The 24,914-nt window shown below is 58.1% G+C and overlaps 2 protein-coding genes and 1 long non-coding RNA gene across 8 annotated transcripts in view; 2 read left to right on the plus strand and 1 right to left on the minus strand.

The window, feature by feature from the left end:
* Positions 1–6,166, minus strand: part of CAPN9 (calpain 9) — a 32,373-nt gene extending 26,207 nt beyond the window's left edge. Inside the window, exons 1-3 of one of the 2 annotated variants that reach the window (XM_045861682.1) lie at positions 5,854–6,166; positions 1,810–1,879; positions 823–941 (exon numbers count right to left, since the gene is read on the minus strand). In XM_045861682.1, coding sequence (XP_045717638.1) covers positions 823–941; positions 1,810–1,879; positions 5,854–6,066 — 402 coding nt within the window. In that variant the 5' untranslated portion in view covers positions 6,067–6,166. The remainder of the gene's footprint in view (positions 1–822; positions 942–1,809; positions 1,880–5,853) is intronic. The other variant, XM_045861672.1, reaches the window with a different exon arrangement.
* LOC123833468 lies at positions 4,821–13,281 on the plus strand. 4 transcript variants are annotated; one of them, XR_006788273.1, is made up of 3 exons: positions 4,821–5,004; positions 7,707–7,830; positions 13,153–13,281. It is a non-coding gene; the product is annotated as an uncharacterized LOC123833468 (long non-coding RNA). The 4 variants fall into 4 exon arrangements; XR_006788271.1 differs by lacking the exon at positions 13,153–13,281 and adding an exon at positions 8,282–8,801; XR_006788275.1 differs by lacking the exon at positions 4,821–5,004 and adding an exon at positions 6,259–6,667.
* Positions 13,282–15,869: 2,588 nt separating this feature from the next.
* AGT (angiotensinogen) lies at positions 15,870–24,218 on the plus strand. Of its 2 annotated transcripts, none has more exons than XM_045817340.1 (5): positions 15,870–16,020; positions 17,886–18,742; positions 21,764–22,031; positions 22,701–22,845; positions 23,630–24,218. In XM_045817340.1, exons 2-5 carry the CDS (start codon positions 17,914–17,916, stop codon positions 23,819–23,821), a joined length of 1,434 nt encoding a protein of 477 aa, XP_045673296.1. In that variant the 5' UTR covers positions 15,870–16,020; positions 17,886–17,913; the 3' UTR covers positions 23,822–24,218. The 2 variants fall into 2 exon arrangements, with proteins under 2 accessions (XP_045673296.1, XP_045673287.1); XM_045817331.1 differs by lacking the exon at positions 15,870–16,020 and adding an exon at positions 17,221–17,329.
* The last annotated feature ends 696 nt before the right edge of the window (positions 24,219–24,914 follow it).

A 24,914-nucleotide genomic window follows, 5' to 3' on the forward strand; every position in this document is an offset into this window, starting at 1 on the left:
AGCATCCAACCCTGGCCCTGACATTGACCCAAAGACTTGGAGCGGGCCCCTCACAGCCAGCGGAAGCAGGACAGGGCGGCACGTGGACACTGCACAGCACCCTGGTGGACCCTCTCTATCTCAAACCCGGCGCCGGCAGGGTTTGGTCCGCTCCTCCCTCCCACGCACACTCAGGCTGTGTCTCGGCTGCCCCTGCACCGCCCTTCCCTCCTTGCTCGGAGGGGGAGCCTCTCCCTGGTGTTTTGGCTGTTCTCCTTCAGAGAGAGGCCGTGGTGAGACAGGTGGACCCTCGTGCCAAGGGCAGACTCGAGGGGAAGCGTGTGCACGCACAGGTGCATGTGCATGTGTGCTGACACGCTCACATGCATGTGCATGTGCATTTGCGCAGGGGACAAGCAGGGCTCTGCCCTCCACGGGGTCCCAGCAGATGACGCCTCTGCAGCTCTGAGTTCCCAGTTTCTAAGCTCACTCAGGTCTCCGAGTCTGCGTTTCCTCCATAAGGAGACTCTGGGCTCATGAGAAAGAATCCAGTTCCTAACAGGTCTAGTAGTTTTAGGCCTAAAGCACGAGAATTCCGATATTCCCTTAACACGCGGACCTCCGGGTTTGCCAAAACGTCACCGCCAGCTTGGCTGCCGGCTTCTGAGAGGACTGGCCTCGGCCAAGGCGTGCGGAGGTCATCTGTGACTGTGACCTTCGACCTTCGGGATGCCGCTGGCACCCAGCGAGGGCGGCTCTCCTCCGGGGCTTCCCAGCAGCCAAGGACGTCCCTGGAGTCACACTGGGCCCCAGGAGGCTCGTCCGCGGCCAGGCCCCGCTTACCTGGAAGTGGAATATCCCGGCATAGCCGGGGCCAAAGCTCTGGTCTTGGGGGACGACTCTCGCCAGCGCCTTTTCGTTGAGCGTGAGGGAGGCGATGGCGGCCAGCAGCCAGCAGTCGCCTGCAAGATGCAAGTGGGAAACCACGGTTTTCCTCGCTCACTCTCGGCGAATGGGGAAACTCTGCGGCAGAGGTTGGGGGTGTGCCGGGTGGGGCCGAGTCTGTTGTGCACGACCAGAGCGGACAGATAGCAGCAGGTACCTCGGGCTCGCCTCTGCCTCCCCTGCCGCCCCCCGCACCCGCTGTCCTGCCCCGGTCACCGGGCACAGCTGCCCCTGCCGTGGCGGTGTTGTGGCGCGTGCTGACTTGGGTGTCGGACTACGCGCCACGAGCATCAGCTGTGTGACGTTCCCGTGACGCCCCCGCCAGAGGACCAAGGCTCAGACCTCGGTGTCGGTGTGGCCCGGTGGGCCGGTGCTGCAGCCCCTGGCGCCTCAGAAACAGCCCCTGCGGTGCCTGCGGGCACGTTTCCGGACCGTTGCCGCCCCCACCTGGGGCTCAGTCACAGGTCATGGTAGCTCCGGGGTCATTGGCTTTCAGTTATCATGGATTTTTAAGAATTGTGGATTCATACTGTACTGATTTCTTCCGTTGTGTGTTCGTGTTAGCACACAACGACAGGACAACGCCAACGTGAGTCAGATTTCAGACAGTATCTTGTGTGTGTCGTTCCCGACTCCTGACTTCTGACTCCTGGCTCCCACAGGAGGCCCTGGGCCGCTCCAGGGTCACTGGGCTCCAACCCCGGGGCAGCGGGTGCCTGGGGCAGTGAGGGAAGGAGGAGCCGAGGTGGTGGCGGTGAGGGTTGCCCAGGCCCACGGCCCGGTGCTGCTCTTGCTGTGGCCACAGCTCAGAGGCCGGCCCCCACGGGGCCCCCTCGGGGCCCTCTGTGCAGCCTGTCGCCGCATGCTCCCTCCGCTCACACTTACCAAGCTCCCCCTGGCAGATGTCAGTCCTGGTGGCCCCTCCAAGGATGAATTCTGGATTTTTCACTATTTCCTGGAAGAATGAGATTATTATTCAAGGAAGGCCCGCCAAGGGGAGGCTCAGGGTCCCTCTCCTTTCTCGGAGCAGAGGGCTGTTTCCTGGTGTTGGATTTTCTTTCCTGTGGGGGGGCTTGAGGAGGTGAAAGGTGGCCTAGCTCTGTACCCCACAATCCCAGGCCTTCTGCGGTAGAGCACCTCCCTGGGGAGAGGTCCTGCCTTCTGAGCCCTTCGTCTCAGTCCTCTGGCCAAAGCAGGACGTCACCAGGCCCTGAGGCTTCCTGTAGCCTCTCAGGCCCTGGGCCAGGTGTCGGGCGCCCCAGGTTCAAATCCCAGCTCCCCACTTATGTGCCTCTGTGAGCTCCCAACCCATGTCAGAGGGAGTCACACATACAGCCTGGTGCCCGGGCTTAAACACAAGTCCCCACGCAGGCTACCCAGCTTCCTCCTTTTCCAAAATATGCATTTAAATATATATTTTTTAAGTATAAATTTTAAATATATCTATACTATAGTGACAGATATGTACATATACGTCTCATAATTTTACCAAGTGCATTAGGTGCATTTTATTATATATTACACATAACCATGTCTATTATGTGTATATAATAAAATCATTTGTGTACATGAATATGTAGATAACATGGAGGGATAAATATAAAACGTCAACACGAAAGCATTTAAAAGCAGTTACACACAATTACACATTCTCCCCGTTGCCCGAGGCACCCTGCTCCACCCCCAGCTCGGACCACAGCGAAGGACAGGAGAGAAAGTCCCACCGAGTGGCTGGGTATCGGGCCCGGGCTGACGGAAGGATGCTCAGGTTCCGGAGGGGAGAGTGCCATCAGGCTGGGAGAGAGGCCCTGTCCCAGACCAGCTCCACCCACTCAGACCGACAGCCCCCGGCACGAGGCCTGATGGAGACCACGCCCACTAGAGGGGACCTCCCCTTCCTTCCCAGTGAGTCTGTCACCCCACCCCTACGGCAGGTCGCAGGTCGGCAGGTCACACTACATCTACTGCAGTGACTCCCGGCCTCCTGGCTGCCCCTTGCCCTGTGATGTCCCCTTGATTGTTCTGGTTCCGGCTGCTCTTGCGTGCCACTCCCCTGCCGCCGAGCACAGCTGTGTTTGACAAGAAGGTGGTGCTGGGGCGGGCACCCTGCCCCGCGTCCCACTGGGTGGCCCACAGTTGCCGCTGGAACACGCACCACTGACGTGCTGAGCCGGAATGCAGACAGCGCTCCAGCCACAGGCCTGGGGGCGGCGGGGAGGGCCCTGGAAACTGACCTATTCCTTGCCCGTTCTGTGTCCCCAAACCAGCGACCTGGAGGCCCATCCTGCAAGTGGAACCTCAGTCTCCACCCCCACACCTTGCCCCCAGGACCCAGAAGTCTGTGAGATACAATGCAAAGCCCCTGCATCCCCCCACTTCCTGAACAGGACGCAGAGCTGGGTGTCTGGGAAGCAGCTTTGTGCATCGGGCTGTGGTCTGGGAGAAATTCCAGTTTTGGCCAAGAGGGGGAGCTGCAGGCTGCGGGCTGGTACTCAGAGCCAGGGGACCGCAGTGTGGAAGGCAAGGGTGGGGGCTCCTGGATGGGAAGAGGCTGGGGGTGGGTTATAGACACCGGTGCGCCTGTCACCCCTATGCAGAGTACTCGAGGGACCCTCCCAGAGCACCCGTAGGCTCGGCCGATGTCTTCCTGGGGCCAACCCACACCCCGTGGCTCCTTCTGCCCGATTCCAGCCCTTCCCTTCCCCAGGGGTTGGTCCTAAGAGCCCCCAACAGACAAGTCAGAAAGACAATCTGGAGCCCCACAGGCTAATTTCGTCTGGGGTCAGAGAAAAGCTCATCTCGCTGTAAGAGGCGTTGCGTCTGGTGGGTGGAGGTGGCGCGTTCGGCCTAGAAGAGAAGAGGCAGAGGGCCGCGAATGGCTGCCCAGGCGGGGCGCACCCCTGCCCGGCTCTGCCACAGTCACACTGTGCTTCCGGGCCATCGCGGCATCCCCACTCCATCAGGAAGCAGTGTGTTAGTGCGTGCGGGGACCACTAGCACCCCTGGGCTGCCGCGTCCCAGCCCCGAGTGCTCCTCCGGGTCGGTCCCCCCTTCAGTAGGTTGGTAGGTTGGGCACATAACAATGCCCAGCTCTCAGGGTTGTTTGGATTAAGGGAGGTAATCCTGGTCAACAGCAAATGTTCCCCGGGGGCTGTAGTGACTGTTGGCTGTTGCCATGGTGACTGTTGGCTGTTACCATCGTTTTGAAAGAGCCAGATGGTGCACGCAGCTGAGGGCACAGTGGGGCTCACAGAACAGGACTGAGAGGCAGAGCACAGGCGGCTGCACAGACTTTCACGTTAAAATAGCATCGGTGCTGAAATGGGACTGCCAGGACCCTCGGGGTGTAAGGAGGCCACTGAGCAGGGGTCCAAGTTTCCCAGCAGAGAAAGGCCTTCCAGGCCGAGGGAGCATGCGAGCTGGACGGGGAGGGCTGCCGTGAGAGCAGAGACCAGGAGGATGGGGCACTGGCCCTGGGCAACAGACAGCAGGGGGAGCCCCACCTTGTTGCTAGGCAATGCCAGCCCCGCTGAGGTGCTGGGAGGGTGCATGAGCCCCGGAGGCAGGTAGGTAAGACCGGAGGCAGGGAGACCAGTTGGGAGGGAAGACGCTGCTGGGAATTTCTCAGAAGGAAGGCTTGGCCATCCCGAGGTAGCCTTGGCAGACACAGGACAACACCAGAGAAGCAGAAGCAGCTTGCATGTGCACCAGGGCAGGATGGCATGTAGGTGAGCACATGTGCACAGAGGCATGCACACACACATGCACGCACAGCCACCCACAGGAACTAGCAGTAAAGAGCGCACGCGGCATCGATAGCTGTGTGTACTCTGGGCGGGGCCCGAGAGCCCAGAGGTGTTTGTATAACACACTGACAGTGTTTGAGTGTCGGGAGACAGGGAGGAGGTGGGCATGACGCACCCTGGTCTCATGTGTAACATGAAGCCTGGGGCTGGTGATGAAGATGACGATGACGGTGGTGGTGCCCGTGCAAGTAAGAGGACAGTAGCCGTCATTTACTAAGAACATCTACAAACTGGACTTTAGATCCACCTTGGCCATCGCCTACCCACTCAGCAGGTGAGGAGACTGAGGCTCGGGCAGTTCAGTGACGTGACTGCAGTCCCAGGACGCCTCAGTGGCAGGGCGGGACCCCACGCAGCCTCACCCGTGGGCCCGGCACTCTCAGCTCTCTCCTGTCCCCACGGGACCGCTCCCAGGCCAGCACCCGCCCTGAAGGAATGTGAGCCGGTGCCCCAGGCAGAGGTCGGGCCCTGACTAAGCCAGCGTGGCCAGCGTTGCCTCCTCACCCCAGGCACCAGCTGGTGCCCCTCGGGACCTCCAGACGGTCAGGTGGGGCGGCATGATGAGGGCTTCCCTCCCGGGAAGGGAGGCTCGTAGTTTGGGGGAAGGACCCTGCTCCCTGGCGTTCCCTGCATCGCACCTGCGCTGGCACCTGCTGACGGAGTGTCCGCCCTGCAGAGCATGCAGGTGAAGCTCGGATAGAAGCCACTGAGTGCCTTGCATGGGTCACCTCAGCGTTAGCACCCGTGGGGAGGTGGGGGCAGTTCTGCAATGCCTCCCACTGTCTCTGCAAGTCTCCTGAGACCTGCCCTGGAGGAGGCTTCGACCCCGGCTCCCTCACCAGGCCTCACAGGACCCTCTCTGACTCCGGTCCAGCTTCGGTGGGAGTCAGAGAGCTGGGGGTGGGGCTCAGGAAGATGCCCTGGGTACCATCCCCACACCCCCATTGCTGAAGTGTGTCCCCTGCACCCCATTCCTGCCTGAAAACTGCGCAGCATCTCCCCAGTGGCCTTAGCAGGTGAGCTCAAGTCAGGTGTGTGCAGTCACCCTCCAGGCCCTCCGCTCCTTGCTGCCCTCTCCCCAGATCCACTCCCCCTGCCACCCCACCCTGCGCCCTGCACTCACCCCTGGCCGTTTCCACACGAAGGGGATCTGGGGCCTCTGGCTGTAGAACAGAGAGGAGCTGTTGGCTGGGAAGTCGGCATCCTCAAACAGGATGCCCTTTTGCAGGCACTCCTGCCTCAGCTGCTCGAAGCTCTGCCTGGAGGAGTGGGTGCTGCGGGCGTCCCTGGGAGCCGGGTGCTCCTGGGGCCCTGCGGCCCGGTAGAGGTAAGGCATGGCTGCTCCCCGGCCAGAGGGCTTGGGTCGGTGAAGGGTGGGAAGGAGCGCGATGCCAGTGCTAGTCCAAGGGCACCTGGGCCAAGTGGCGCTGGGCTCTACCTATTTGCCTGGGAACCTCCCTGTAGACCTAGATGGGGCACGCCCTGAAGGCAAACTGTAGAGAGAGCCCGGTGCCCTCCCAGGGCGCCTGCGGACCCACAGGGAGCCGGGAGGCCGGGCCAAACCCAGCAGGGGCAGACCCAGCAGGAAAGAGGGTTGCTGTAAGGGAGAGAGAGCAAGAACCAACCCCCTCCTCCACACACACACACACACACACACCCTCGCACCAGGTCCGGGAGGTGGTAGCCAGGACCGGCTTTGCCCTGGGGAGAGTGCCTCGCACGCTTGGAGGGAGAACGAACACGGGGCAGCAGACGCGAAGTGGCTGGAAGGTGTTGTTGAAAGTGCCTAGTAAGCGGCAGCATCTCAGACCAGCTGCCGGTCCTGTCTTCATGTGAATCATTGATGGCGTCTCCGGCCGGGTGTAACACCCTCGCAGGCTGGAGAACCTCCCGGACTGCGTGTCTCCCAGCACACCTCGGCTGGGGCCTTAGACGGAGTAGGTGCTCATAATTATTCAATTATTCACGAAAGATGAGAATGACGGGTTCCTGAGAAGTAGCTAGGCTTGTCATTTTCTCGAGCAGACACCGTGTCTTTGGGGGATAGCTCTTTGAACTTCTGATGTTCTCCTTGGTCGGTTGTTTACTTAGCATTTCCACTTCCTCTCGAGCCTGTATTGGTTATTCACACTTTGCTAGAGAATTGCCACGTCACTTAGATTTTCACACTTTGTGGCACAAAGCTGTGTGTGGTCCACTCCCTCTGTTTTCTAATGTCCTCTGTAACTGTAGTCTGTTTACGTGTGCTCGGTAAATATTTGTTGACAGCCGATGGACAGTTTTAGGTTACAGCCGGGGACTCACCCGGCAAGCGAGGCAGGACATTTGCTTCCTGGGGACGCATCTGGGTTCACAGCCGGATGCTCGGTGTTATGAGACAGTCTCCCTGCCCCGAGCCGGGAGGCCGCCCAGATGGGTTCGGGGATGAGAAGCAGTTCCCGGCACAAAGGCTCACGGTCCGGACATTTGGATCCGGGAGCTGAGGGGTGTTGCATTTATCTCTTGCCTCGAATCTTTAGGAGGAGAGAGTCCTTCGGGGCTGAAGGGTCATACCTGAACACCACGGGTGGGATTTTAGGGCTCTCCAAGGCCCACTGGGGCGCCAGTTCATGGGAAAGTCCTTGCCAGAAAGTTCCACAATTTATTACCTACAGCGTAGACGACGGAGGCAGGAACCTTGACCCGGAAGGTTCCACTGACGTGACCCTCTGGGAGAGAGTGAGAAGGGAGGACCTCAGATCGGTTACCAGAATTCCTTATTCCTTCCTCAGGTAGTGCAGGGTCTTCTTGGAAAATGCTTCGAGGTCCAAAGGAATGGTGTGAGTTGGACAGGCAGGGCTGGGTGGGCATGGAGCCGGGGCTCCCTCCGTGAGGCCCCGGGGAAGGGGTGGAGTTGAGACAAACCTGAAGATGGGAGGAAGAGTGATGACTGACCCTGGGGGTCCCCTGGAGCTTCGTGATTCTTTCCGTTTGAAGAATACACACGATGGTTTTGGAGTGGATCATCGCACAGGGCTGTTTGCGAAGGGTGCCTGGAGAGACGCGGTCACTCGTCAGACTCCCGGCTGCTGGCTAAGGATACAGGAAAGTAATGCAACAGGTCAGTCAAGCAACCTGCTTGTACTTTGCTTTGCTTTTGTGAAACGTTGTAAATGCAAACCAAATAGAGCCCTCTCCCACCTCGGCTCGTAATGTCACATCGAAGGTCAAGTCCTTATGTTGGGTTAATTTGACTCTTTGCCATGGAACCAGTTTTAGGGCAGCTGGTCCCTCTCTTCGTTAAGATGAGCAAAGCAACTGTCTCAGGTACCTCTCACACGGATGCTCACACAGCAGGAGGCATTTAGCTCTGTACACGGAGGCTCCATCCAGCGAGTGGTGACTGAGGAGCCCCAACCCCCCACTGAGCACGGGCTCCGGTCAGCTGGCAGCCTTTCCCAGCCCCGCCCCCCCCACCGCTTTGCACTCTGAAATCCCCTCTTCTTGTTTGCAGTAGGGAGGCACTAACTACTATTATCTTTCTCTAAGTTCCTTTGCAATATTTTCCACAGGAGAAGAACTGATCATTGAACAAATATTTTTTTCTCTGGAACTTGGATTTTGCAAGAGCTAGCACCTCAGGTGCACGGGGACGGCCATTCCATTATCCCAGCGTCAGGGCTCCAGGGGGAAAGGCTGACGACATTTTCCATTGGGACAGCCGGCCCTTGTCTGAGCTTACTCTCTGGCGGCTGAGCTCCCCTCTGACTTCTCCCGGCTCCGCCGAGCGCCAGGGCAAACACGGAGTTCGGGCCCTGTGCTGCAGAGCTGTGAACGCAAGAACGTCTGAACGGAGAAATAGATTTGGAAATTGTACTTCCCGTGTATGGTTTATTGACACAGAAATGGCTCCCAGGCCCGCCCACGGTCATCATGCCAGCACTAGGAAAGAACCAGAAAGCAAACTGGGGACATCTGAGAATGTGCTGTTTCATTTTATTTTTATTTTTTATTATTATTTTAAAACTTACTTTATATGTATCATTTTATTGTTTTTAATCCTTACCCGAGGAGGGGGTGTTTATTGATTTTAGAGAGAGAGGCAGGGGAAGGGGGGGTAACACTGATGCAAGAGAGAGAGAGAGAGAGAGAGATAGAGAAAGAGAGAGAGAGAGAGAGAGAGAGAGAGAGAGAGAGAGAAACATTGATCAGCTCCTCCCTTACTGGGGATCGAACCCACAACCCAAGGCACTTGCCCTGAGCAGGAATGGAAACCTCAGTCCTTTGGCGTATGGGATGATGCCCCCACCAGCCGAGCCACCCGGCCAGAGTAAGAATGTGCCATTTTAAATAAGAACAGTATATTCTGATGTATATGACTACTGATGAATTTTCACTGACAAAGTCTTTTTGGGAATAAAATCCCTTAATCCAACTTAATTTCTTGATCGATTTCTATGTAGTAACTTTAAATCATTTTTATTTTTCTAAAGGTTAATTGGTTAATTGTTGAAACATTTTCCATTTTTAGAAGCTCCTTTCATCAGGATAAATTCTTCCACTTGATGTTTCTAATGAGGAGCTGATTTATCAATTAGGTTTTGTTGGTATCAAATGTCCCTGATTCGAGCTTCTGCTGCTGAGAGTTTTTTCTTTTTAAGTGGCGAGATCAAAAGTTTTCTTTTTTTCTTTCTTTCTTAGGCCCTATAGTCAAGTCCAATGTCCCAGGTTAGATTTTTCAGATCTCAATTTTGCCAAAATATTTTTAAAAATCGAGTTTCAGTCAGTGACCAAGTTTGTAATGGGCAGTTCCAGCCACTGGCTACACAGGTGGTGTGGACTATTTCAGTGTGTTATGTTCATTATGGAGCAGATAAAATACATCTAATTTTTAGTGTGTCATTATGTGCATAGCTGCCTGGATAGTCACCTCTTCACGTAGGAATAAAATAAGAAAATTACACTGAAATAATTTGAATAATAACAATTAAATAAAATATTAAATAAAAATTAAAATAATAATAAAATATACTGCAAAATGCAGCAGATGTTCCCAAAGGCAATTTTTAGATAAAAGGACAGCATGCAAATGTAGCTTTATTGCCTCTCTCATTGGCAGAGTAGACTGACAGTCAGCAGGCTTCCTTTTTCTGGGAGGGTCCAGGTAATGACCCTTTTAGGCTTCCCAGGCCCCGTGTGCTCTCTCTGTTGCGACTCCCCAGCTCAGCCCTTGCAGCCTGAGAGGAGCCAGAGACTCAGTGCAGACGAGGAGTGTGGCTGTGTTCCAGGGGAACTTCACTTCCGCAGATGGCGCTCCCGATCTGGCCCAGGCGCTGCAGTTGGCCAATCCCTGGAATAGATGAAGCTCATTCTGCTCTTTGCTTTTTAACGCTTCCTTTACTGGCCAGGACTGGCCGTAGACTACTGCAGATACAGAGCTTCTGGGATGCACGTGATGTGCTTCCTCCCACCTGTCCTTCGGGTCACGGCCGTCATGAGAAGCCCTGTGCACCGGCAACGTGTCTGTCATCAGGGTCATATGGTTTTCTTAGAGAAACTCAACACCCTGCAGATGTCGGTGAAGAGCCATAAAACTTCCTGGAGATGGAGAAAGGGAGGGTAATCTATTTCCATCTCATTGGAAATAGAGGCAGACCCATCACCCAGAGCCTCATCCCAGGGTTGGTTTCGGAGGGAGCGTAGCAACTAGCAGCCAGGCCTGGCACTAACCTGGCTCCTCACTCCAGGCTCAGAGCCATGAACTTAACTGGGGAATCGCTAAACTTCATGCTTTGACTGCTCACTTGAAAACAAAACCAACCGCAATAGATGGAAAAGGGGAAACCCAGTACAAAGAGGCTGCCATTTGGCAGGAAATAGACTCTACTCAAAGGAACTGCATTTTTGAAGAACACTCTCCTGGCTTCTGGGTGGGAATAAAAGGTGTGTTGTTTTGGGATGTTTTCAGTGGCATGTGACTGTTTGAAAATGTCACTAGTGATGCTCAAACAGGTAAAAGTCCAGAGATATGCAATTGTTGGCACCTTGCAAGCAAAAGACCAGTTTTTAAAAAAATCATTCTGTTTCGTTGTTGTCTCACGCTTACAAAGTGGCTGCTCTATCTCCAGACATTACATCAACATTTGAGGGTGGAAGAACATGTAGAAGCTGAGCCATTGACTCTCTTTATAAAAGAAAAGCGAAAGCACTCTGAGAACCCTCAACAGATTTCTGTTTCTGTCTCATTCGCCAGAACCAGCTTACCTGACCACTAATGGTTACAGAGGAGGCTAAGAAAGTGAATATTACTTTTCTCAATTTCTACGTGGCCATGGACAAAGGAGAAAAGTATAGGGAGAGATGAGGGGTCAGCACCCAACAGAATTTGGTATAAAGTTCATTGTCACTTATCATAAGAACCTGAGATTAGATTCCCTAATCCTACCATCTAATGTTGAAATTGATACAAACACACACACACATCACTTCTTGTTTGCACAATTGTAACTGGTGACCAAGAAAATTCTTCAGTTTGACTATAACTTCTGAAACAGGCTCCAGTCACAGCACTTCCTAGATCTTTATTATTTCAAATCCCCAACTCCTCCAGCCCACGGTTTGCTTCGTCCAAATGGGCAGCTACACCTTCTCCAGGCAAAGTTCACGTACAGCAGTCCGCAGGGCTCTGCCCGGGGCATCCGTGGTGTTTGAAAGGGCCAAGGGGTTGGGGGCAGATTCTTCCTAGGGACATGGGGCAGCTGGAACTATTTTGTTTTATTACCAGGAGTCTGAAGCCCAGGTGACCCAACTGAGAGTGCCTGTTTAAAAAAAGGTTTTATTTATTTATTTTTAGAGAGAGGGGAAGGGAGGGAGAAAGAGAGAGTGAGAAACATCAATACGTGGTTGCCTCTCCAGTGCCCCCTGCTGGGGACCTGGCCTGCAACCCAGGCATGTGCCCTGACTGGGAATCGAACCTGTGACCCTTTGGTTTGCAGGCCGCCACTCAATCCACTGAGCCACATCAGCCAGGGAGAGAGTGCTTTTTATTAGAAGGGAATGGGCCCTGGGTGGGTGGCTCAGTTGGTCAGAGCATTCTCCTATGCATCAAAAGGTTGTGGGTTCGATTCCCAATCAGGGCACCTGCTTATGCTGCAAGTTCGATCTCTGGTTGGGGCACATACAGAAGGCAATCAATTGATACTTCTGTCTCATTTCAACGTTTCTGTCTCTCAAATCAATAAGCATATCCTCAGTGAGGATTAAAATAAGAAAGAAACTGACTTTTTAAGGAGCCCATTTTATAATCAAGAACCGCCAGGGCCCTGTTCAGCTCTCCGATGAGCAGTGGTGAGGACTCAGAGTGGTGGGAAGGGTCCTCGTCATAAAAGGAAAACCTGGAAGCAGGACAGCGAGCTCCTCCTGCTCCCGGTTCCAGTAAATGATGCCTGGCGGTCACATGACTCGCACCGGGTACGTTTGGGGACTGACAGTTCTGATCCGGGCAGAAAGCGGTCCCCTGTGAGATGAGTTTTGTCCTAGAAGCAAAACTGGAAACGTAGTTGCTGCGATTCCCTCTCATTCTTCCCTTGCCTCGTCTGGGCTGCTTCCAAGTCGGATTGCGTCACATGCATAAACACAGCTACTCCTCGCTTCCCGGTGTGTCTTTGTTTTGCTTTAGAGTCAGAGTTTGTGTGCTTGTGTCCGTGACTCCCTGGCTGGTCAGGGGATGAGAAAGCAGGTTCTGGTTTAGACCAAGCCTCGTCTCCGTAACCACAGAGCAGACGTGGCCTTCTAAGGTCATCAGCTCAAAGGGCACCCCTGGCCGATACGTCACCAGGTTTGCCAACTGCCCATGGCTGGTTCCTGGATTAGACTCTGAGCACGGTTTGTATAACGTGCACCTTTTTGCCCAAAATTTTGAGGGATAAATGATGATGTGCATTATGCATGGGTATAACCATTAAATAACATGGGGTTTAATGATGGGTATAAGAATCCCATGTATAGTGCGCAGAAAAACGTGGGTGCGTGTTATACATGGCAACATATGGTACTCGGTTTCCCTAGCCAGCACTGACTCTTCCCTCCTCAGTATTTATTCTGATGAACTGTCCCCAACTGCCCCAGCCACCCCATGATGGGATGAACACACCAGAAGTAGCACTCACTGGAATGAAAATTGTCCTAAATCAGAACTAGGTCAAAGTCTGTGGACTATTCGAGTGGGTACTCTTTCTGGGAATAATTTATATTCTTGGTAACATGCTCTAGCAATTTTCTGATTTATTCTAATAAGCTTAAAAGCCTCACACAAAATTCCTACCCGGCTGATGGCCAGCCTTGGGAGTTGAATAAGGGCTGTTTGTTTACCTTGCAAAATGTTTAAGAAGACATCTTACTGTGTCCAACCTAACAATGGTTATTTCCTTATTTTTTCCCCCAGGTTGTTATCAAGAGGGAAATCTCTGCATTTACTTATAGCCTCTCCCGCCTTGGGCCCGGTGTGAATGAACTCTGACCTGCGCTGTAATCCCTGAGAAGCTGTTTTCAAATATACTTCAGGATGTACAAACATGTGACAGGGACTCTCGGGGCAGAAGGCACTGAGAGAGCAGGCGACTTACTGAAGGACACCGATCATAGGGCACAGATAATGGACGGGGCAGAGGTGACCTGGGTCTAGGGTGGAGGGTCAGGGGGTGAGGATGGCAGAGGCTGGAGGGTGGAGGAGAACTTTTGATCTGAGGGCCCCGGGGTGGCAGGCACCAGCTCGCCGAGCGCAGCCAGCAGCGGTGTGGGAGTGCCCCCGGGAGCCGTGAGTCCTGAGTAAGATGGACAGAGGGGTCGGGCCCAGGGGCCGTGCGCCCAGTGAAAGCCGGGAGGACAGAGGAAGGAACTGGGCAATGCGGCGTCAAATCCCCTTCAGTCGACGTGCAGGGAGAGGCTGGGAGCCCCAACACCCACGTCAGCCACCCGGGCAGGTGTGACTGCCATGTAGCAGCTGCTCCATGAAAGGGGATCTTTCTTCCTCTGTCTTAGAGTTGAGAACCCTGAGTTTCCCCATCCCTCCTCCTCCTTTTGTTACATTTCCTAAAGCGGAGCTCGCAAGTCCGTCTCCCCTTTTCCCTCCCCCTCCCCCGGCTTCTCAGGCCATCTCAGCCTGGCCCTCCTCCTCCTTCCCCGCATCACTCCCCACCTCAACCTTCACCTCTACCTACTTCCAGCTGGTCTCTGACGACCAGCGAAGAGCGGGTGAGTAATTGCCCAAGAATGCTTGGTTGGGACAGGGACATCTCGGCACCAAGGCCGTTAAGCCTTTACGACATTCTGTCCCAAAGGCCTCTTTCAGCTCCCACCTTCCTCCTCCTCCAGACTCCGCCCCCGGCTTCAGGGAAGCCGCCTCCTGGTTCTGCACAGCCCTCCGGGGCCCCTGCCCAGACTGCTCCCCCGACCCCCAGCTCCCTGGGTTTCCCTCGTAGCTTCTATCCTCATTTTCGTTGAATTATTATTCATTTTCAGAGGGAGGGGAAGGGAAGGAGAGAGAGGGAGAGAACATCGATGTGAGAGAGAAACATTGATCTGTTGCCTCTTGAACGTGCCCCCAACCGGGAACTGAGCCTGCGACCCAGGCGTGTGCCCTGATCAGGAACCAAACCCAGACCTTTAGTTTTGTGGGATGGTGCCCAACCCACTGAGCCACATGGGTCAGGGCGTCCCCAGGTGAACCGTCTCCACCCACAGGCCGTGAGTTACACTTGGTGTAATTGTCTCTCACATCTGTGTGTCTGGCCCAGACCTCCCTCCTGACCATCGGAAATATCACCCAAGTCTTCAGCACTGGGTGCCAATAGAAGCTTCAAAAGAAACAGTCCATGCCCTGGCTGGTGTAGCTCAGTGGATTGAGTGTGGGCCTGTGAACCAAAGGGTCACCGGTTCGATTCCCAGTCAGGGCACATGCCTGGGTTGTGGGCCAGGTCTCCAGTAGGGGGCGTGTGAGAGGCAACCATGCATTGATGTTTCTCTCCCTCTTTCTCCCTCCTTTCCCTCTCTCTAAAAATAAATAAAATCTAAAAAACAAGAGAAACAGTCTAAAATCCAGGTGTGCATTCTTCCCCAAAGCCCCGTACTTTCCAGCTCCCTCCCCTGGTTAGTGGTTCACTGTCCTCTCGGCACCTGATTCGAGACGTTCTCTCCACCTTCCCTCCGGCCTCCCATCCCAGTGTCCCCCCTGGAGTGAAACTTGAAAAGTGGGAGGCAAGCATGGTGTCCCTGTCCCGCCCAGACATCCCACCCCCTCCCTTGTGCGGCCCGACTTTGACCTCCCAGCCTGGCGTTCAGGGTCCAGCCAGCATCTCTCCTTTCTGCACCACTCACTCCACCCGCCCCGACTCGGGGCAGCGAGCAGGTTTCATTCTGTGCAAGCCCCGGGAGCAGCGGCAGCCTTGCCTCCCTGATTGCACCCCGCTTCCCGTGCCTGGGCCTGCTGTCGGCGTCCCCCAAACGAGCCCCCTCTGCCCCAGCTCCTTGTTCCTCGTGTACAAGCCTCTCCCTCTGCAAACCCCTTCTTCAGTGGCCACCTTCTTCCTCCTTCCAGGTTGGGCTCCAGCGGTATTCACTCCCACCTGGCCAAGAGCTTCCCCAGCTTTAACAGAGTGCGCCCCCCCACCACCTCCTCGCCCCCCTGCCCCCCCACCCCAGTCTGGAAGTCTTTTGTTGGTGCCTCACTGTCTGGCTGCACTGCTGCTGAATTGCAACCCTCTACACGATGCTTTTGCTCAGTTAGGTGATTCTCTCCCCGGCTGTCAGGGGGCTGCGGACAACCGCGGAGCCACTCACTCGAGGCTGCAGGGTCAGCAGCCGGCCCAGGCCTCCCGAGCATGCACACACCCCGTGCACACACCCGGGGCCTCTCAGAAGCACACACCCCCCGAGGGAGCTCCGTCGGAAGGCTCGGTGGCTGCCCTTGGCCAGCACCTCACAGCGAGTCAGACACCGCTGTGTCCGGTGACCGCGGCCCCAGCTCCGGTGAACCCGGTAAATGTGTAACTGACCGAGTACCAGCTCACTCTGCTCAGCAGCAGCGTGTGCATCGATCAGCCTGACTTCCTGGAAGCCGGCCCAGCGTGAGTCCCTCTGGCGTCCTTCCCGTGGCTGCCTGAGGCCCCCACCCCCACTGTGATGTAACCCCCTCTCCCCAGCCTGGGCACACAATGGTCTGGGAACGGCTCCATCCCCACCCCTCAGATATAAATAGGCCTCCGTGGCCCGGCCAGAGGAAGAGTCGCCCTTGTCTTGGGGACTGAAGTGGAAGGTAAGCCGGGAGCCCCTCTTCACGCACCGTCCCAAGCCCCAGCCCTCCTGCCTTCCCAGTGGGGCAGCCGAGCTGTCTGCTGGGCCTAGAAGGCTGGGGCTCTGTGGGGAGGGGGCAGAGCTAACCAGCCTCCAGGAGCCAGAAGCCGGGGGACAGTGGTGACCTGCACCACTGGGGACATTACCCCTGAAGACTCTGAAGGTGCCGCTCCCCTCCAGTCCAGGCAGACATCCAGAGCTGGGCTGTCCCCCCTCAGCCCCACGATGGGTTCTACCAGAAGGCTGGTCCTTCTCACAGTGGGCTGGTGGTCGGTCCCCCTGCTCCCTTGGAGCAGGGCTGCGTCCTCTGGGGCTGGCACAGGACCGGATCATGGTGGCCAGGTGTCCACCGGGTCCTCTTCCAGCCAGAAGGCACAGCGAGGTTTGTGCAGGCGGCGGGGCTGGGGCAGGGGAGCGGCCAGGCTGGAGGAACCCAGGGCGGAGTCTGCACAGGGCGCAGGTGAGGGGCGGCCCCCCATCTCCCTGCGGCGACCCTGAGCAGAGCTGTCTCTGGCTTTGGGCTCAAGGCCTGGGTCTGTGCGGTCAGGCTCATCCTGTCTCCCTGAGCCTCTGCTTGCTCATCTATAAATGGGACAAATAGCCAGGCCTGGAACTCCGTTGTCCCTGGACCAGGGCAGCAGTAGACTTTCTAAACTTCCATGTAAAGTGCGAAGGCAGATTCTTACTGTTTTGTTCAAGAGACACTACAGATTGTTTGCTTGTGTGCTCAGATTGTGGCTTCAAGGGTCTGGGTTTGAATCCTACTTCTGTCTCTTACTAGCTACGTGACCTTGAACCTCTCTGCTCCTCCCCAAAGCAACCATTCATGAATTTATTTAACAACGACTTTTTAAGTAGCTACTATGTCTCAGGCACTTTGTCAGGGGTGGGGGGAGGGGTGGACAGGGAATGCGGTATATGTCAGCAAAAGAAAGCAGAGCAAGAACCCTGTGCTCAGGGGTCTGCATTCACATAGGAGGAGGTGGGCAATCAGCTAACAGACGAACAGTAAACAGTACACAGTGCCACCAGGTGAGCAGGGCCACGGCAGAAGGAGGACAGGGCAGGGTGAGCTCAGAGTGCCCGGCGGTCAGGGGCGGGCTGTTGCGGAGATGGGAGGAGCTGGTAGATGAAAAGCCTGCGGCAGCCCTGGCAAGGGGAAGCAGGATTCTGTGTGAGCCGGCAGCCTCGCCGTCTTCACTGAGCCACGGAGCCGCCAGGAGCAGGGCCATCGAGAAGGAGGGGCTGGTGGAGAGGGAGACCAAGAAGGGGTGAGGAGGAGAGGCCCACCCCACTGCCGGGAGCACCCACAAGGCCCGGACCCCCTGTTGGGAGGGCTGGCGGCTGACGGAGGACCCTCGGGGCGGGAGAGCTGATCACAACTGTGGGCAAACAATGGCCTCTGCCTTGAGAATGACCGTGAGATGGCTCCACTGGAGCGGGGGTCCGTGCCAGTTCAGAAAGCAAAGTGGGTGGGGCCTGTTTCCGCGGGGTTCACCAGCACTAAGTCCCCAGGTTTTCCCCGGCGACTCAACCTTCTATGCGGGGACGGTGTAGACAGGAAGGGAGAGGCCCACCATGACAGAAACACAACAAAACGAACCCCCAGACAGAGCCCCGCAAAAGCACGCCTCCGCCGCCACAGGGTGCTCTGCACCCGGGTCACCGAGATGTTCTCTGTGGGCCTTGGAGTCCACTTCTTCTAGCGGGCATGCGCAGACAGGGGTGGGTTTCCCCAGGCGAAAGGCTGCAGGCGGTGTGGGACCACACCTGTCTACAGCCGGCACTCCGTAATCACCGCTCACCCTCCCTCCCCGCACTTTTCAGGGCAGCAGCAGCGAACACCCCCGCAGAGATGGCCCGTGCCGGTGTGACCCTGGGGGCCACCCTGCTTTGTCTCCTGGCCTGGGCCGGCCCGTGCGCCGCCGACCGGGTGTACGTACACCCCTTCCACCTCCTCGTCTACAGCAAGAGCAGCTGCGAGCAGCTGGAGAAGCCCAGCGTGGAGCCGCCCAGCGAGCCAACCTTCGCGCCCGTCCCCATCCAGGCCAAGACGTCCCCCGTGGACGAGGAGGCGCTGCGGGAGCCGCTGGTGCTGGCTGCCCGGAAGCTGGAGGGCGAGGACAAGCTGCGGGCGGCCACGGTGGGGATGCTGCTCAACTTCATGGGCTTCCGCATGTACAAGACGCTGAGCGAGACGTGGACCGCCGCCCGCGGGGCCGTCCTGTCCCCCACGGCTCTCTTCGGCACCCTGACCTCCTTCTACCTGGGGGCCTTGGACCCCACGGCCCGCAGACTGCAGACCTTCCTGGGCGTGCCCGGGGAGGATCAGAGCTGCACCTCCCGGCTGGACGGCCACAAGGTCCTCGATACCCTGCAGGCCATCCAGGGCCTTCTGGTCCTGCAGGGCGGGGAAGGCAGCCAGGCCGGACTGCTGCTGTCCACCGTGGTGGGCCTGTTCACGGCCCCCGGCCTGCGCCTGAAGCGGTCCTTCGTGCAGGGCCTGGCCCCCTTCGCCCCCGTCACCCTCCCGCGCTCTCTAGACCTGGCTACGGACCCAGAGCTGGCGGCTGAGAGGATCGACAGGTTCATGCAGGCCGTCACCGGGTGGAAGATGGGCGGTGCCCCGACGGGGGCCAGCCCGGACAGCACCCTGATCTTCAGCGCCTACGTCCACTTTCAAGGTAAGGCAAGGCCTCCCGGGGACTCCGCACGCAGGCCGGTGCCCGAGGACAGCAGTTCTCGGTCTCTCTGGCTCTAACGTCCGACGTTTCTGCTGAGTCAGGCCCGGCCTCAGTGGTGGGCAGGGTGGCAGACGTGGCAAGTACGGACGGACAGGAGTGGCTGTCCCCCTGGGCTCCTGGGTGAGCACGGCTCGGGCATCTGCCTCCCTACCCGCTGCCCTGTCTCCCCAGCGACTCTCCTGCCTCCTTTCACTCTCGTCCTCTGATCCCCTGTGATGTGGTGAAGAGCTGTCACTGCCTCTGTCCCCGGTAAAGACACAGAGACTCAGAGAAATGCAGTGACTTGCCCAAGATGGCCCAGCTCCATGCTCAGAGGCCTGGGTTTCTGTCTCTTGTGAAGGTCACTGTCTCGTACAAAAATAACCACTTTGTTTGCTTAAATCGCTCTCACGTTGGGGGGTGAATACCCAGCAGTCCCTGCAACACAGGTTGCTCATTCATTCAACAAATAATCGTGGAGAAGCTGCAAGATGCTGAGCTGGGCGTCTCAGAGGCGCCAAGTGGGAGGGATGCACAGGACCCGATCCCAGGCTGTTGAAGTTCAATGTGGGGGACAGACCCTGTGGGCAGGTGCCCTGGCCACAGAGCTGCAGGCAGAAGTCCCCCACGAAGGTACTCTGGGAGGCTCGGAGCACTCAGAGGAGGGGGTCGCTGGGGAGTGGACAGAGGCCTTGGGGGGGGACAAGGGGAGCAGGGCTTCAGTGAAGAGAAACCTGCCAGCAAAGGCAGCCAAGTTCAAGGTGAGGGACGAGGTCGGGAAATTAGGAAGAGAGGGGGGACCAGCGGAAGGCAGGGCCGGGCGATGGGTGGGGGCCAGACTTTGAGACTTGGACCGGCTGCCGGGAAGGGTGGAGCTCTTCGGTGGCAGGCGTCCACGTGGACCCGCGCTCTGCCCGGAGGTCGTGCCCTCGGCCGTGCCGCGTGCACTGGGGACCGGTGGGTCCTCGGGAGGCTCTGCAACGGTGCAGGCGAGCTCTCTGGGGACTCGCTCGGAGCCAGTGGCCCTGCGATGCTGGGCGGGCTGGGGAGCCCTGCGTCTCCGGGACATTGAGGAGGCTAGATCTAGACGAGCAGCATCACGGCGGACAGGGAGCCGAGAAAGTCGTCAGGGGAAGACAGAGCTGCTGAGAGGGAGGTCAAGGAGAGCAAGACCACGTCCGGTCACATGCAGGAAGTTCATGAGACCGCACCTGGAAAGGACCCCCAGCCGCCCTCGGGTGGCAGAGGAAGAAGACGGGCCCGATTGCTCAGGCCCCGGGTCGGACAGGTCGCAGGGGCAGAGTCCAGCCACACCGTGGAGCGGGGAGGAGGCCAGAGGCTGGCCTGTGGTCCCTGGTCCCCGAGAGCAGCCTCAGGGGAGGGCTCACCGAGAAAGTCGTGCCCCCAAAAGGCAAAGCCGGACAGCCACTGGGTCAGAAATGGGGCCTCGCTTTGGAAAAGTGCCCGTCCACGTGATTCTGCAGGACGCAGCTGGACAGGAAGGCGAGTGAGAAGGAAGGGGAGACGTATCGCAGAAAAAGGTGAACTACGCTCAGGATGGTGAAGTCCTAGGGGGCTCTTGCAGCCCTGCCGTGGCGCCGTCCTCTGATCTGGCGCCCTGAGCTGTCCGTGCCTCAGTTTCCATCACGTGGAGGTGCACACCCCCTTCCAGCCCACCAGCATGTCCATTCAGGGAATGAGCGGACTCTGTCGGGGGCTCCAAGTCCCTTTTCATAGTAACGTCTTGTCACAGCGGACTGCCCCCCCCCTTGCATGACTGGGGGTGTCTAACCAGCGAGGGCTGGGGACTGGGGGCCCGGGAGCGCCAGGCGCCCTTTGCCCAGCACTTACTGTCGCCTCGAGCCCAGGCGCTGGCCCTGGCAGGTCCGGCGACACCTGTTGACTTAACCTTGAGGGATTTACTGAACCTCCGCTTTGCAGATGAGCAGAGGGACGAGGGCGGCCCCCCGGCTCACATTCCAGCGTCTGTTTGTGTTCAGGTTGTTGGTGGAAAGAATCTTGTGTTTTTCCCCTTTAAACTAAACAGCCTCCCGCCGGGCCTGGTGGGCCAGTGCCGAGGTCCCCAAGGGGTGGTGTGTGAGGGGGGTCACCGAAGTTTCTTGTTCGTTGAATTTCCTGGGGTGACACGGGTTCGTGAAACTGCATCGGTTTCGGGAGAACAGGGTGTCCAGCACCCCAAGTCGTCTCCTTCTACCACAACTTAACTCCGTTCCCTCCCTCCCGCCTGCTCCCGCCCCCTTCCCTCTGGTGATCACGAGCCTGTGGAGACTCCCCTGTGGGAAACGGCGGTGGTGGGTTCACACCACCACATTCTCGTGCAGACCGCAGACGCGCCACCCCCAGAGCGAGCCCGGGTGGGAGGGGGGGACTCTGGGCGGTGGCTGGGGGGTGGCCGTAGGTTCATCAGCGTTGGGGGTGGCCGTGCGGACGGTGAGGGAGGCGGTGTGGTGGGGGCGGGGTAGCAGGTACATGGGAAATCCCTGGACCTGCCTCTTCATTCTTCTGTGAGCCTAAAACTGCTCTAAAAAGTAAACTTTATTAAAAAACAAAAAACAAAGGAAGCAGGCTGGGTCAGTGGCCTCAGGCCAGGACAGACCTGGGGTCTGTTTGCCCCGTGAGCACCTGGCGCGGTGTCTTCCTTAAGCTCTCGGATGCCCTTGAGTAAGGGGAGAGCGTGCGGTCTCAGGCTGGAGCCTGGCTGTGCCGCATCTTCATCACCGGCTGTCGGCGTTACCGTGGTGAACTCGACATGGCCGGTTTGGCAGGAGGAGGACTGGACCGGCCCTGGGGAAAACGCAGGGGCCTTGGGCCGGGCTGGGGACTGTTGGGCAGCCCCCCCGCGAGTGCTGGGGTCGCCCGCCTAGGCCTGGCTCTCCACCCGGCCCCCGCCCCGAGCCCGCCTGCCCGCCTGCCTGTGCGGCCTGGCTGACCCTCCCCTTCTGTCTCCGTCTCGGTCTCCAGCGCAGATGAAGGGCTTCTCCCCGCTGGCTGGCCCCCAGGAGTTCTGGGTGGACAACACCACCTCCGTGTCCGTCCCCATGCTCTCGGCCACGGGCACCTTCCAGCACTGGAGCGACGCCCACAACAACCTCTCCATGACCCGGGTGCCCCTCAGCCCGAACGTGGGCCTGCTGCTGATCCAGCCCCACTGCGCCTCGGCCCTGCAGGAGGTCGAGGCCCTCACCTTCCAGCACGACTTCCTGACCTGGACCAAGAACCTGGCTCCCCGGTATGGCCCCTGGGGATCCCTGGGAACCTCCTGGCTGCCTCCTCTGGAAAGCGGGGAGCTGTGCCGGTCCTTCTGCTTAGGGCGGGAGGGGGCGTGGGGAGCCTGGGGGGACATGGGTGCCGCTGCTGGCAGAGCCCTGGGCGGGGAGCAAGGATGGGGCCTCTGCCTCTGGGAGCAGAAGGCATGCACCCACCCTCCTCTCTCCACCCGCTGCTGGCCCAGCACTCGGTTTATTAATCACCGTCTATCTGGGGGCAGCAGAGGTGATTCCCCGCCTCTTCCCCATGTTGGGGGTCAGAGTGCATTTCAATGTGCCCAGCGAGCGGGGCCTTTTGGGCACCAGCCCAGACACCCACCATCTGCGTGTTCTAAGCGCTCCTTGGGGGTTGGCTTCCCAGGGGGGTTGGCCCCCTCTGAGAAGCCTGGGGGGGCCTTTCCTGGGGAGCCGCCCTGGACTCCAGACACCCCCTGGTTTGCTGCCCTGGTCATTTGCTCCTTTTCCTGATGGTGACAAGGCAGTTTCTCCTCCCACCCCGGGTGAACGCTCCCTCCAGGGGTGACATATGTCAGCTAGCTGGCTGCCCGGGTCTCCCGAGAGCCCTCTCTGTGTGCCTGAGTCTCACCCCAGGAGCCACCTGGAGCCTCCCTAACTGTGGGTCATCTCCGCAGGGCCATGCGCCTGACCCTGCCGCAACTGGTGCTGCGGGGGTCCTACAACCTGCAGGACCTGCTCGCCCAGGCCAAGCTGCCCACCCTGCTGGGCGCCGAGGCAAACCTGGGCAAGATCAGCGACTCCAACGTCCGTGTCGGACAGGTACCGTGTGGCCTGTTGCTGAGTTGGGTCTGTGCATCCCCAGGGTGGGAGATGTACGTGAAAGGGACACACAGGAAGCTTCTGGAGGGTGGGGTTGGGCAGGAGGGAGAAGAGGGCCTGGCCAGGTGGGTGTCCTACCCTGGTATTAATTCTAGGGTGGGAGAGACATTAGAGCTTTCTGGGGCTTTCCAGAGACAGATGGAGAGCAGCAGGTCGCCCCCACCCTGTCCCACCCCACACTGTTCAGTGGCTCTGCCCAGCCCGACCCGGCCTGGGGTTGGGGCTAGGACAGCAGGTGGCACTAAGCGCAGGGCTGGCCGAGTCACACAGCTCTGGCCTCAGAGCAGCGCCCCACAGAGAGCAGGCTCTCCCGCTGCCACCTGGGATGATGTACCTTGGCAGCGAGAGGGGCCTGCAAGCTCTGGGGGCCATGCCAGTGCCGGGAGAAATGGGGTCACTCCCAGTCCTGGCCTCAGAAACCTCTGTTGCAGGGCAGGAGCCCCCTGTGCTAAGTGAATGGGAGGACTTACGCCCTGGTGGGCCACGGTTGGCGGGGGGGCAGGGGTTCTGCCCGGGACAGCAAGGTGGAAGGTGGGGGTGGGCAGGTCCGAGGGCACTTCGGGGAGGAGCCCTCTTGCTGGGCTGAGTGAGAGCTGTCGAGGGCCCATAGGCACTGTGCATTGTCCGGACGGGCCAGGGCCGTCCCCCGCTGCGGGCAGCTCTGCACGGCCGTCCCTGGGCCCCACAGAGCTTCCGGAGCAACCCCAACCCTTGTGCTTTGCAGGTGCTGAACAGTGTGCTGTTTGAACTCAAAGCAGACGAGGGGGAGCAGCCCGCAGAGCCCGCCGAGCAGCTGGCTGGGCCTGAGGCCCTGGAGGTGACCCTGAACCGCCCGTTCCTGTTTGCCACTTACGATCAAGACTCCACCACCCTGCACTTCCTGGGCCGTGTGGCCAACCCGCTGAGCGAGGTGTGAGGCCGCCCCGCCGTGGATACTCGGCTGCCTCCATGGGTGCGCGAAGCATGGGGCAGCGTCCCTCAGCAACACTGATCTGTCACCACCGTCCTCTGCTTTTTCTTCCAATGAGTCAGCCACGAGCTGGCAGGCAGCCGCTTCTCCTCTGTCAGCGCTGCGCTGTGTGTGGGAGCGGCAGGCCCTGCGGGGGAGTCAGATCCTTGGGTCCTTAGGTTTATCATGGGAGCGTGGGGCAGGGTGGGGGGGTGGCGGCAAGGACCAGCGCTCAGCACAGCACAAAATGTCCTTGTCCCAGAAAGAGTGCGTACAGACCCACGTGTGTGGGAAACCAGTCATTGTTTCCTCTTTAACTGGGAACAGAAATTGGGTTTTAAAATTAAAACACATGTTCCTCACCGCCCGGGTGTACACGCGGCTCAGTGAATGGGAGTTATGACCTGCACGCTGTCTCCGCGAGGCCCGAGATTCTCTTTGCCGTGATGCTCGTGGCTTCTGCAAAGCATGGGCATCGGAATGTATGTTAGACTGTAACGCCGTGGCTGATCACCCTGTGTCATTAATAAATATCTTACACCAGGAAACAAAAAGGAAAAAAACTTCTTTCACGTAGCAGAGCAGATACAGGGTCTGGCACAGACAGCGCCCCCTTTTTATTACAAAATCGTAAGCAAGCCCTTCTGTAACGTCACAATACCACACACTCAAGCACCAGGTACGACATTTCAGGTGAAACGTTCCCATTAAAACTATGAATTATCACACCCATATCATCATGACCCGGCCGACCACGCTGGAGCAGGCGTTACTGCTGCCGGACCCTGTGTAGGCCCTTTAGCAGACAAACCGTACAGACAGAAGAGCTTCCTAGGACTCTGAAGAAGCTGAAGGCGATGCTTTTCTGGATGCTTCCTTCCTTGGTGGCGGTGACTGTGCGTGGGAGGGGCAGGCGGCCTGGGAGGCCCCGCACCCCACGCAGCTGTGGAGCAGCCAGACGATGGGCGCTTCTTCACTCCCGGGCACAGGGCCAGGCTGCCGTGCGTGGGGCCCGGGGAGCAGGAGGCAGAGGGGTCTCTACACTGCACGTTCCTTTCTG

This window comes from Phyllostomus hastatus, unplaced genomic scaffold, assembly GCF_019186645.2.
Source record: "Phyllostomus hastatus isolate PE091 unplaced genomic scaffold, TTU_PhHast_1.1 phas_contig_148, whole genome shotgun sequence".
Classification (NCBI taxonomy): domain Eukaryota; kingdom Metazoa; phylum Chordata; class Mammalia; order Chiroptera; family Phyllostomidae; genus Phyllostomus; species Phyllostomus hastatus.

Coding starts and splice junctions, on each gene's coding strand:
- AGT (XM_045817340.1), top strand. CDS start 17,914: ATGGCCCGTGCCGGTGTGACCCTGGGGGCCACCCTGCTTTGTCTCCTG. Junction 22,032..22,700: donor ACCAAGAACCTGGCTCCCCG/GTATGGCCCCTG, acceptor TCATCTCCGCAG/GGCCATGCGCCTGACCCTGC. Junction 22,846..23,629: donor CCAACGTCCGTGTCGGACAG/GTACCGTGTGGC, acceptor TGTGCTTTGCAG/GTGCTGAACAGTGTGCTGTT.